The following is a 13,525-nucleotide window of genomic DNA, read 5'->3' on the forward strand; positions in this document are numbered from 1 at the left end:
TCAGAGTGTGTGTGTGTTTAGGGTGTGTGTTTGGGGAAGGGGGGGAGGGCAGGGCAGGGAGCAAAGACAAAGGAGGGTGTAAGGGGACTGGATGGAGAGTGGCATTGATTCATGGCCTATTTATATTTATTTATTTATTTATTATTTTTAAAATATATATATTTTTTATTTTAGAGAGGAGGAGAGAGAGAAGCATCAGTAATGAGAGAGAATCATTGATCGGCTGTCTCCTGCACAGCCCCTACTGAGGATTGAGCCAGCAACCCAGGCATGTGCCGTTGACCAGAATCGAACCCGGGACCCTTTGGTCCGCAGGCCAGTGCTCTATCCACTGAGCCAAACCAGCTAGGGCTATTTTTATTTTTGTTACTACTGTATATTTTTACTGATTTCAGAGAGGAAGGCAGAGGGAGAGACAGAAACATCAATGATGAGAGAATCGATCTCCTGCCTCCTGCACTCCCCCTACTGGGGATAGAGCCCGCAACCCAGGAATGTGTCCTTGACCGGAATTGAACCCAGTTACCTTTCAGTCCACAGGCAGTGGCTTTATCCACTGAGCCAAACCATCTAGGGCAGCCCATGGCCTAGTTAAAACTGCTGCATTAGGCTGAGCAGGGGTCTTACCATGATGGTGTTACCTGATAATGAGGGTGTCTCTCCTTATGTTGGGGTAATCAGAACTGCAGTGAAGTAAAGACACACCCATGGAGCCTGCAAAGGGTTTCCACTCACACAATGCAATTTACTTCGTGTGGCAACTGAAGAGGGTGAGCAGAGCCTTGGAAGGACATGAGGTCTCCAAGACCAGGGGCTGGAGGGAAAGTGCGCGCCAAGCATTCTGCGCCATGAGTTACAATCTATATATATAAAAGCCTGATATGCTAAGTGTCTGACCGAGTGGTCGACCGACTGGTCATTATGATGACTGGTCACTATGACGTGCACTGACCACCAGGGGGCAGATGCTTTGACCAGTAAGTTAGCTTGTTGCTGGGGTCCGGCTGATCGGGACTGGGCGAGACGGAGTTGGACACACCATGGAGCCCTCCCACAGTCTCTCCCCGGCCACCAGCCCTGATGGGGACTGGGCGAGATGGCCCTGATTACCGGCCAGGTGGAGGGACCCCACCTGTGCACAAGTTTCGTGCACCGGGCCTCTAGTGATATATAAAAGCATGATAATTATGACTGCAGATGGACCCACTCATTTTCTTGATGGAGTACTGCTGGAACATCTTTGGTGTGCCAGTTACAGAGTTACTGCCTGCTCTGTGCAAGTGGCTGTTCTCCTTTGCTGCACTGGGGCTTTTCAGTAGAGGGCGCTGAAGAGACCTGTTGGAGGAAATGTTTTTGCAACTTGGCAAGTTCCTGAGCATAGGGCTTTCTTCTGCACTAGCCTCCTGCAGCACACACAGCTTTGTCGGTGGTCCAGCTCCTACAGGCATGGCACCAGAAGCAGCCAGGGGCGGGCAGCTTCCCTGGTGGTTTTGCAGCAGGTGGCCTCAGACTCTTACGGTGTGTGGCAGACCACAGCACACCGACGCTCCCCCACTCTCAGCAGTTCTGTAGTGGAGTGCGCCTGGTGAGACAACTCACAGGAACTGCCTTCCTGGTACCCCAGAGGGAGGGTCTCCTACAAGTTCACATTTGTAGCAAGTTTCACTGGCCTGGCACCATAGCAACCTCTCTGCCGTTCTGTGAGCCTCCACAGTGTGTGCATGCAGGGGTGTGACATTCTGTCTCAGCTCCATGTAGCTGCTATTCCTATAACCTTGAATGTTCTACGTCTTACTAGCCAATCCTTTATTACCTCAGCCTCCTGTTAGAGTTGACAATTCTTCCTATCTTTATACTAAACCTTTCTCATTCAAATTACTATGTCGTTCTCTCCTAATCGAACCCAGACAGATACAAGAGGCTAAAGTCAGGACTCTGTTCTTAGAACCTCATAGGCCCTTTATTCAACACGAAACACGTTTCACTTAGCCACTTAAAACAATTGTGTCTGCTTTTGAAACTAGTTAGGAATGAAGGATTAGGTTATAAAATAAAAGTACAACCTAGACAGTGTGGTTAGTGTTTGAGTGTCGATCTATGAACTAGGAGGTCGTGGTTCAATTCTTGGTCAGGGCACATGCCTGGGTTGCAGGCTCAATCCCCAGTAGGGGGCGTTCAGGAGGCAACTGATCAATGATTCTCTCTCAATGATGTTCTTTAAAAAGGAAATTAACCAGAAGATAATCATGACCCATCTATACGCACATTTTGATAAATCAACATATTGAAGGACACACCTGGGAAGCTAATGAATATTCTGTTAAGACCCTCACCTGAGACCTCGCCCAGCGTTTTCTCCAAGAAAAGATAAAAAGCCTCAAGACAAAGGGCCCCATCAGACTTGCAACCAGGGAAGCAATGGGCAGCAGCAGCTCACCTCCGGCTAACCCCCTGAACCTGTCTCCAAGGCCCCCTTATTCTCTGACTTCCCAGTGAGCTGACAGCAGCCCCTCCCTGGGTCACTTTTGTCACTGTGACATTTACTTCTCAGTGAACTAACAGCAGCCAAGCAGGGCCCACTTCTTTCCTACATTTCTAAAAAGTCAAAGCAAGCCTAGGCTTTCCTGTTGCTTCTTCTATCCTGAGTTTTTTTGGTTTCACTGTCCCCAGCTTTAATAAATGTACTCTCAAAATCATCTGGACTCATGTTGACAAATCTTTCCTGTATGAAGGCAAGAACCCACACACTGCAGGTCAGCCCGAGGCAGACCAGTGCAGGGCCTGGTAACAGTAGGAGTGATAAATTAACATGAAAGTCACAAAAAAGTGAATGCTTGTGTGGAAGATGGAAGCCGTCATGACAGAGAACAGAAACTAGCCCTGTAGACATTCTTTCCCTCCCTTCACCAACATCCTGATAGAAGAATATCTGTCACCCCAAACAGGCCAGTGACTAACAGACTTCCCCTGAGCTGTCTTTGTGACTGGACGCCTGAGGACACCTCTTGTTCCTTCTCGTAGTGCTTCACCTCTACTCTGCCACAGAGTCTAGACCAGGGGTGGGCAAACTTTTTGAATCGAGGGCCACAATGGGTTCTTAAACTGGACCGGAGGGTCGGAACAAAAGCATGGATGGAGTGTTTGTGTGAACTAATATAAATTCAGAGTAAACATCATTACATAAAAGGGTACGGTCTTTTTTTTTTTTTTAGTTTTATTCATTTCAAACAGGCCGGATCCGGCCCACGGGCCGTAGTTTGCCCACAGCTGGTCTAGACTCTAGAGCTACTATCCAATTCCCAACTCAATCACAAACCTTCAAAAAATAATATTTCTAAAGAACAATGTGCACGAAAGAATCAAGAAAAAGGCTTTCACACCATAGAGCTCAGGGAGTCAGTTATGTTTTGTTATGAGGCACTCGCACATATGTATGTTAATATTTAATGACTCAAGTAATATAAAATGAAACTTAAACCTTCCTGAGTACAGGGCAAGGACACCCTGCTCTAACCCTTTCATAAACAGAACTGATATCAGGAGTGGGTTTCAGTGTAGTACAGCAAACTTGCACAACTCTGTGCCTATCCCCACCCTTTGATTCCAGCCTTTAACCCAGTGGCTCTCAACCTTCTGGCCCTTTAAATACAGTTCCTCGTGTTGTGACCCAACCATAAAATTATTTTCATTGCTACTTCATAACTGTAATGTTGCTGTTATGAATCATAATGTAAATATCTGATATGCACGATGGTCTTAGGCCACCCCTGTGAAAGGGTCGTTCGACCAGCAAAGGGGTCGTGACCCACAGGTTGAGAACCACTGCTTTAACCAAACACAGTAAAGAGTAAAACAGAACACAAAAATGTCATCAAACTAACCTGGCACTAGGTCAAATTTCTAAGCTGGGAAAACAGAACAAAATAATTCAGTTCTCAAAGAGCATAGAATCTAGTAAGAAGTCAAACTGTCAACTGATGGACAGGAATCCACAATTTTGGGAAGTGAAGTGGGAAACTTTATTCAGTGCAAAACAGCTCAATTGTGATGCAGCACAGCTGTGAAAATAGCACAGCTGTGAGGCCACCCTGGGGCCAGGCTCCTTTCAGGCTAGACAGCTCTGCCCTGCTCTGCTCAATGGTCTGCTCTGTACTGGTCAGCTCAGTTGGGGAAATGCAGTCTTTAATCTTCCATGGAAAGGGAAAATGTGCTCCCAGAGCCAGAGGGGGACTGAATTGTAGACAGCAGTCCCTACCTATGGTCCCTGATTGGTCTGTCCTCATGCAAATAAGGATGCCAAATCCTCACAATTTGGTTGGTCTAAAATGCACTGTTCTAATGGAGAATGGAGTTGCATTGATTGGTTGGTAAAGATGTTGACGGGGATATAGTTGCACAGCTTCAATTAGATGGCGAAAGCATCAGTTCTATTTGTTGAGATAGGATTCCAGAAACTCCTTTTTAAGGGCTGGTTCAGATGCAGGAACACAGTGCAGGTAGACAGTTCAGTGCAGGCTTCTTCCTGAAGTGCATACGGCACGAGAGGCCCCTGTATAGAAATGGCCACTACGCTCTGGTTTTTAAAATTTGAGCTCAGTTAGCCACCAGGAGCCTTTCTTAGTAGATGTCTTCTTTCTCAAGGTTCACCAAATTAAATGACGAGATTCTGATAACAGTTCAAATAAAGTAAAATCATATGGACTAAATATAAATAAAAGAGCCATCCAACCCTGCGGCCTGAAAAAGAAGTTACCTACCAAGAAGGGCTCTTGGTACCTAACTGGGCTTAAATATAAAAGCAGAGTCTAGCAGCCACGCCATATGTGGGTGTCGGACCAGCCCAGTCCGCATCTCCACCCCTCCTACCAGTCTCAATGTGCTTTCTTCTTTAATCGTCTAGTGGTAAGACTTCCATTCAGCCAGATTTCAGGCAGTTCTGAAGATGGCTATTCTGCATTTTAGTTGTAACTGTGATGTGGCTGTTGGAGGCTGTGAGTACTGAGTTTACCTACACCTCTATCTTAATTCTTCTCCATTGATTCTTAGAGAGTGTGGAAGGGAAGGAGGAAGGGGGAGAGGGAGAGAGAGGGGAAGAAAGAAAGAGAGACATCAATGTGAGAGGGGCACATCGATTGGTTGCCTCCTGCACACATCCCAATGGGGCAGGGGATTGAACCTGCCACCCTGGTATGTGCCCTTGATATGGAATTGAACCTGAGATCCTTCAGTGCAAAGGCCAATGCTCTAACCACCAAGCAACACCGATCAGAGCATTAGATCTCTTAAACTAGTCCCAAATTTGTACCTTTAAAACAACATCTCTCCAATTTGCACACTCCTCCAAACTGGTCATAACTATGCTACTCTGTTTTTATAAGTTTAGCTTTTGTAGATTCCACATATAAATGAGACCATACTATATTTAATATTTGTGTTCCTCTGTCTGACTTATTTCACTTAGCATAATGCCCTCAAGGTTCATCCATGTTGTCACAAATGGCAGGATTTTCTTCTTTTTCATGGGTGAATATGATATTATATGTATATGTGGATTATACTCTGAAACACATATAAGAAAGTACTCCTACCATTTAAAAGCAACACTGCTGCCCTGGCTGGTGGGTCAGTGCTTAGAGCATCAGCCCATGAACCAAAGGGTCAGGTGTTTGATTCCCAGGGCACATACCTGGGTTGAAGTTGCAGGAAGCAACCAGTCAATGTGTCTCTCTCACCTCTCTCCTTCTACCCCCAGCCCTCTTTCTACCTCCCCCCAGCCCCCACTCTCTCTGAAGAGCAATGGAAAAAATATCCTCAGGTGAGGATTAATAAACAAACAAACAAACAAAAGCAACACTAACAAATTGATACCGTTCAGTACCAAAGAGAAAAAAATCTGTTATTAACTGTGCAATGTGACCAACTAGGAAAATTAAATGTGCTCTCACTGAACCATTAAATAATGAATGAGAGCAGACAAAAATGGCAAGGTTGCAATTTTATCCCCCTAATTGTCTAACAGACTCTATTTCAAAAATTTCAATACAAACATTGGTTTTTCAGTCAAAAGGCCAGAAAATGATCAACAAACTGCAAAAATGGATATGCAAGGAAATGTATATCCTAGGCTGACCAATTCCAACCTCAGCTGAACTCGTAGCACTAACTTATTTGAATCAAAGACAAGAACTTGTTATATAACAACTAGTGGCCCGGTGCACAAAATTCATGCACAAAGGGAATTAATTAGAGGAAATATTGACATTTGCCCTTTCTCTATAATAGAAGTGTCAGAGATCAAAGAAAATTAGTAAAATGTATATGAAAATCTCCCTCCTGTCAGAGTCTGGGGCACGCCATGGGACCCAGAGTCAAGTCCCTGCCCCACCCGTGCGCGCTTCAAAATCATGCAAGACCCAGACCCGGCCGGTTTCACCCCCATCAAGCCCTGCCAGGCGGGGAGTGCAGCCTCAGGTCCCCTGGCCCAGTGTGAGGGTGCGAGGACCATTTGTATATTAGCTCTTTATTATATAGGATGATCGCCTTTTCAGCCTTAGGTTCTTCCTCCACCCTTACAGGATTGTGAGTTAAAAAAACAGAAGTTCTTAATACAGTGCCTGGCCCAAACTTAGGGCTCAATCAATCAAGGGTGATGTATTATTCAGGAACACATGATCTGAGTTTTCTAATCTCAAACCTTGTCATGGACATTCCCACTACTTAAAAATGATATATCCTATATCTTAAAAGATATGAGCTCATGTGGTGAAGGGCAGGGTGGTGGGGGGGCAGGGGCTAAGTGAAGGGGGACAAAGTGGGGTGGAAATGGGGGATATCTGTAATAGTGCCAACAATATAAATAAATAAAATAGAAAGTTGTGAGCTGCAAAGGTTTATTTATTGATTTATATTTTTAATTAATTAAATGTATTGGTGTGACATTGGTTAATAAGATTATATACGTTTCAAGTGTACTCCTCCATGATACATAACATGATACATGATATGGTACCCAACAGGTTTATTGAATAATCAGGAAGTAAAGGTCACTTTTCTTTGTACTTCCTCCCATTCCTGGTTACCCAGTTCCATTGGGAAAGGACAGAAAAGGAAAGCATAAGGATGTTCATCTAGTCAACTTTACATAGGGATCCAAATTTCTAAGTGCATTTTCTTTTTTTAAAATATATTTTTATTGATTTCAGAGAGGAATAGAGAGGGAGAAAGAGATAGAAACATCAATGATGAGAGAGAATCATTTATTGGCTGCCTCCTGCACGCCGCCTACTGGGGTGGGGCCTGCAACCCGGGCATGTGTTCTTGACTGAAATCGAACCAGGGATCCTTCAGTACACAGGCCGACGCTCTATCCACTGAGCCAAACCAGCTAGGACCTAAGTACATTTTCTTGATTCACATTCATTTCAAAAGACTGACACAGCCCTAATTTCATCAATCATAACTGTAACGGGAGATGGAGGAGTGGGAACAATGGGGCAAGAGCACTGGGCCAGGGATTACTGTGAAGGGCCAGAGAGTAAATACTTTTGTCTTTGCAGGCACAGGGATCTGTGTCACAGCTCAACTGTGCCACTGCAGCAAGAAACCACCCTAGACAATATGTACAAAATAAGCATGGCCGTGTTATAATAAAACCTTATTTATGAACATTGAAATCTGAATTTCATGTAATTTTCGTATGTTGTTAAATACTCTTCTTTTCCCCCAAAACATTTGAAAACTGGAAAATCTGTCCTAAACTTGTGGACCATACAAAATTAGGCAGTGGGCCAGATTGGGCCTAAGGGTCACAGTTCTCTAATCCCTGCTTTATTAAAGTATGTTTCCAATCCAACCAGCAAAGACTTGCATTTTGAGGTGTCCCAAATCAGTTAGTTATAGAACCTTTATATGCAAGGCACAGCAAAGTGACTTTAACAATTTTAAAGAAGAGCGGGGTTGTGAATTGTTCAGGTGCGTTTTTCATTAAGGTTCCTAAAAAACAAAAACAAAAAAAACACTACATTTTGTTTGGGGGCAAGATAATTTAACAGCTAGAATAGACGCTATCTTGCATGTTATTTTTGGTCAATAAAAATTTCAGGGAATAAAGGGTCAATACCCTGGTAAAGTTGAGGCTCAATGTCAGAGCCCAAAGAGCAAGAGTGTGAACTACTTCACTCTAATGAATCCACTGCTTAAACTGGAAAGTCATGTCAGTTCCCTCCAGGTTGTGAGGAGAGGGACACAAAGACTATCCATATTTATGTATATAAACAAATACACATGCTTTATCCAAATCCTTAACATTTAACTTTATAAAGAAAAATATTTCGCCAAAACCGGTTTGGCTCAGTGGATAGAGCGTCGGCTTGCGGACTGAAAGGTCCCGGGTTCGATTCCGGTCAAGGGCATGTACTTTGGTTGCGGGCACATCCCCAGTGGGGAGTGTGCAGGAGGCAGTTGATCGATGTTTCTCTCAATATTTCCAACTGCTTCTTAGACATGCCAGATTCTAGCCAAAATTAAGGACATGTTCTAGAACTTAAGATAAAAGCCCACAGGACATTTTCTACTAGTAGTGACAATTATATTTAAACAAGACAAATTGCTACAATACAACCCTCAAATACATTGTACAAAAGCATGCAAGTATAGTAAGTTTCAGATTACATTTAATATTTTTTTACATTTAATATTTTAAAATAAAAAAATATATAGTCAGTGATTTTCATGCCACTTTTCACATGCTTCTGTTTTAAACTATTTCATGTTTAAAGCCAGAACTAGTTTCATGTTTATTACAGTGCTCTTTAAACACGTGTATTATGTTTCAAAGTAGTCTTTTACTTAACTTAAAAGAGAAATATTTTCTGGCAGTTTTTCTGCTAGAGTCCATAAACACACCAAGAAAAAGAATATGTGAGTAAGCAGGAATTAGAGAAGGAATGGGTCTTGTGTAATACTCAAGACAGCATGAAAGATAATTGATAGTACATACATTCAACATCAAATAACTGCTCCTAGGAAGAGCATCTGTTGTCACATTCAATGTGCCAAAACCTAGGTGTACCTTGAGGGGAGGAACTATGACTGATCCATGACTGCATCTTTTTATTGAGTGCACATAATAGGCACTCAATAAAAATTAGTTGAATACATGAAAGGCATTAACCCTAAAGCACTATTTATAAGATTACTAAATTGGTCGGTGAGGATTTTATGAGATAAACGATGTCTGATAATGGTAGGTATTTAAAGAGTAACAAACTGAGGTTCAACAAAGTGACCTAACTTGTCTAATTGGGTGGCACTGGAATAGCTGTGCCTAATGTAAAAATCTCCTCTCTCCAGTTCCTATTAGCCAAGAAACCTGGCTGAATACTAAAAACACAACTAGGAAAGAAAACGCTTGCCACTCTACATTGATAAAAAGTCAATTGTCTACTTTTCCTAGCTCAACCCTGCACTCATAAAATAAGGAAAATGGTCATTCTCTCTGCATTAAGGGACAGAGAAATGGAAGAGATGTAATAAATCTACTATTATCACCAAGAAACTACATTACTAGAATGGATGGAAAAATATTTCCTCTTAACCTAATGAAACAAGCAATACTTCTTAAGAATCACTCTTCCTCCTTTAATTTAAACTCTAGACAAAAGGAAAAATTTTGTTGCTTCAAAGGTCATTATAACTATGAAAACTGCCTCCTCTGGCATACATGTGTACTTTCACTACTGTCTGGCAATAAGTAAAAGTGGTTGTTCTCAAATGGTGTTTTGCGTATCTATTTTTTTTTTTTTTATAATGAGAGGTGTTCAGAAGTTTGTAGTCTTTTTTTAAAATATATTTCTTTATTGATTTCAGAGAGGAAGGGAGAAGGAGAGAGAGAGAAAGAAACATCAATGATGAGAGAAAATCACTGATCGGCTGCCTACTGCATACCCCGCACTGAGGATCAAGCCCGCAGCCCAGGCATGTGCCCTTGGCTGGAATTGAACCTGGGACCCTTCAATCCACAGGCTGACGCTCCATCCACTGAGCTAAGCCGGCCAGGGCTGTATTACGTATCTTAATTTAAAAAAAAAATTCCTTAGGACCGCAAATCTAAAATTAAAACTGTTTTTGGTAACTGTTCACTCTTGGATCAAGAGTAGATTGGAGTTTACAACTAAACATCAATTTTAGAGGTAATTTCCAACAGCCTGTCTGGTTAGCAAGAAAAACTCAATATTTTCACTAAAACTCATGCTTAAAAATTTATAACTTTTCAAACTCTGAAGCTTTCAAGTTCTGTTTAGTCTAACCAATTCTTAGTTTATACATTAAATGTAACTAAGAGACCCCTGATATAGCAGGGGAAAACGCTAATAATGTTAGGTCAATAACAATTTTTTGTGTGGTTTTTTTTTTTTTGAGACTTTTCATAAGCATTTGTTTGAGCCAAACTGAGGACAAAGTCGGGAAGCAAGAGCTCAAATGCTCCCAATAACAGTTCTTTAATGTTACTATTCTTTTTAAAGGTAACAAGAGTTGATAATTTTCAAATAAACGTTTCCCTTTCAAAGTATAGTTCCTGTAGTATTGCTGGCTATGTTGAAATAAGTCAGGCAGAGAAAGGCAAATACTGTTATGACTTCACTTATATGTGGAATTTAACAACAACAACAACAACAACAAAAGAATAAATAAAACACAAGCAGATCCATAGATATAGAGAACAAGCTGATGGTTGCCAAAGGGAAGGAGGATGGGGATGGGAAAAATACAAATTTGATATGCTTAAAAAAGCTTCCTTGTCAATTTTTCCCTATCAAATTTAAATAGAGAATTTAAAATAAACTCTAAAAATGAATTTATAGGAAAAAGAGCAGTAGTACACACACAAATATCCCTCCCACCATTTAAATTTAACATTCAAACACTTGAGAGTCCACGAATAAATTAAGTACTAGACAGTATATGTAATAAAAAGAAAAGGAAGTCTCTCTTTACGGCAACCTTCTGCCAGCACTAAAACAGGAACTCTTCGTTTCAGAAACAAAATCTAAACCCTTCCAGTTAACAGTATTTTAACATATAGCTTAAATTGCAGGGGCTTTTCCGAACCTAAAATCTAAAAAGAAATCCAACAATTGTAACAAAAACCAAAATTGTGTTGTTTGGGGGAAATTAACTTCAAAAACAAAAATCCTTAACCTTTATAGTTAAAATGGCCCCCAGATTTTTGATGTCCTTCCTTCCCAGGTTATATGCAATAGTTTCTCTACATTCCTTTCTTAAATCCATTTCAATAAAAAAGAATCCCATATGAACACCCCCTGATGCCCAAAACACCACAAACTACACTCACCGCCAAAAATTAAAGAAAAATTCCTCACGGAAACATGTTCTAATACACCAAAGCAATCTATCCTTAAAACCAATGGGGTAAAATAGTTTCCAGTTTTGATTATTACTGCGGTAATTATAGAGTTTTTAAAGACATAAAAATACTACAGGTTTGGGGAAGAGCTAAAACAACTTACAGGATTTGTGAAGAAATGGGAAAAAGAATTATAGTTTTGCACAGTTCCAATCAAGCACAATCTGGGATTATATAAAATACAGTCTTTAATTACAGACTAAGAGGTTCCTAGCGGAATCTTCTCAATGTGTACCCCCATTGCTGTATCCACTTAGGCACGAATCTCACTGCAGTCATATGGTGCCTTGACCTTTAGCCAACCATGACTTTGCACTCACCTTAGCCCTTCCTCCGGTAACCCAGTTAGTCTCAAACTATCAGGGCGATCTCGTCTTCTCCTGTAGAGACCTGAATGTGAAAGCTCTTTAAGCTGTAATTCAGTCATACTTCTCTCTATACATAAATTATTGACTCTTTAAAACATTTATGCTGAGCAGTGTGGCTGCCAGGGCTCAGAAAGACAGTGTCCCTGCAGCGGAACCTAAGCACACCTGACCCAGAGTTAGAAACTTCCAGGCAGGCCGGCGCTGAAGCACAGCTTCCTGTTTTTCTGCTGGTACACGCCCTCCTCGCAAGGCCTGGCTTGCCTTCTCTCTGGGTCTTGCACCTTAGAGCGTGTGTATATGTGTGTGAGGGGAGGAGACAGGGCGGGAGGAAGGGTGTGTGGCCTGGGTTACTCACATAATGACCTGGGTTGCTCATTAATAAGCAAAATTTAACTGTTATGAATAATTGCACCAATTCCTTTATAAATCTTTTTAGCATCATTCTGCATTAAAATTGGGCTAAAAAGCTCCAGTAAGGTAATAACTAAAGAAGGGCCCTGCCTTATTTTATTTGTTAGGAAACCATTATCATTTCACAAGCAGCTGTCAGTATAAAGAAGTGCCTGGTCATCATGAGCTCTTTGGGACATTTTCCTTAAAAAGGGGGGAGGACAGAATTGTAAGAAAAACAGTTCAATTCCTCCCTCTCACACTAGGCTCTAAAGCCTCTTTAGAAAGGAAGTACCTTTCCCCCACTATCACGCAAAAATCCATAAATGAAAGTAAAGTGCTTTCTTATCAACCTCCATTCAATGATTTTCTAAATCTACAACTACCCATTCTGAATACTCCCATCATAAAATGTGCACCGCAGTTTAATCACCATTGAAGTGCCTGTGCAGCCCCTGTATTTATTTATCTGTATATTTGACCCTACACAGTGACAAAGTTAGAAAGGAGGTTTTGGGTTGGTGGGGCAGGGTATGGGTGCGTGTTTGTAAGGGGAGTTTGTGGATAGTGGAGGATGATAATATAAGGCAAGTTCTCTTTTTTCCTTTTCCTTTTATCTTTCAATTACAGTTCACATTCAATATTGTTCTTTGTTAGTTTCAGATATACAGCAAAGTGGTTAGAAAATCATGTACTTTATAAATTGGTCCCTCCGATATTTCAAGAACCACCTGTCCCCATACATAGTTATGACGCTCTTATTGACTATATTCCCTATGCTGTACTCTGGGACTCTGCTGTAACTACCAATTTGTACTGCTAATCCCTTCACCTCTTTCACCCAGGCCTCCCATCCCCTTTATCATTCAGCTCCAAATGATGGTAGTGCAAGAGTAGGCAAGGATCCTGCCTCCAATCTGACTGAATCCCACTCAATACATATCAGAATATCACAGACATAGTTTAGTCCTTGGCAAGTTCTTAGCCAATAGTTGAACTTTATGGTTCCAGTAAGTCCTCTCTGAGTAACTGTATCAGCTTCTTTCCATTCTAAAATCCCCCTAACCAGAGTACAGAGAAGTGGGTCTGAAACTTTCTGTTACAACAAGAATTAAAAAGTCAACCTATTCCTCACTCAAAAGTATCTGTATTATACATACAAATATTAAGGCACCCCACAAGGAAAGGGGAGGGTAGATCTTACTCCTTCACTCAGGACATGCAGATGCCAGCTAGATCCACTTAGGGATACCATTTGTCACCCTGCTTCTATGGCCCTAATGGAAAACAGACAACTTTCTATAGCTGCCATCAAAATATAATTTATGTTTTTAAAAATGTA

At 41.5% G+C, this 13,525-nt stretch overlaps 1 protein-coding gene across 3 annotated transcripts in view; it reads right to left on the minus strand.

Moving 5' to 3' along the window:
* Positions 1–13,525, minus strand: part of LIMS1 (LIM-type zinc finger domains 1) — an 84,587-nt gene that overhangs the window by 43,087 nt on the left and 27,975 nt on the right. The window contains exon 1 of one of the 3 annotated variants that reach the window (XM_006763886.2): positions 11,746–11,994. The exons of 1 other annotated variant lie outside the window; for it this stretch is intronic. In XM_006763886.2, the coding sequence (XP_006763949.1) occupies positions 11,746–11,852 (107 nt within the window). In that variant the 5' untranslated portion in view covers positions 11,853–11,994. Of the gene's footprint in view, positions 1–11,745; positions 12,004–13,525 lie in introns of those variants that run through there. One more of the 3 variants, XM_015564009.1, reaches the window with a different exon arrangement.

This window comes from Myotis davidii, unplaced genomic scaffold, assembly GCF_000327345.1.
Source record: "Myotis davidii unplaced genomic scaffold, ASM32734v1 scaffold979, whole genome shotgun sequence".
Lineage (NCBI taxonomy): Eukaryota > Metazoa > Chordata > Mammalia > Chiroptera > Vespertilionidae > Myotis > Myotis davidii.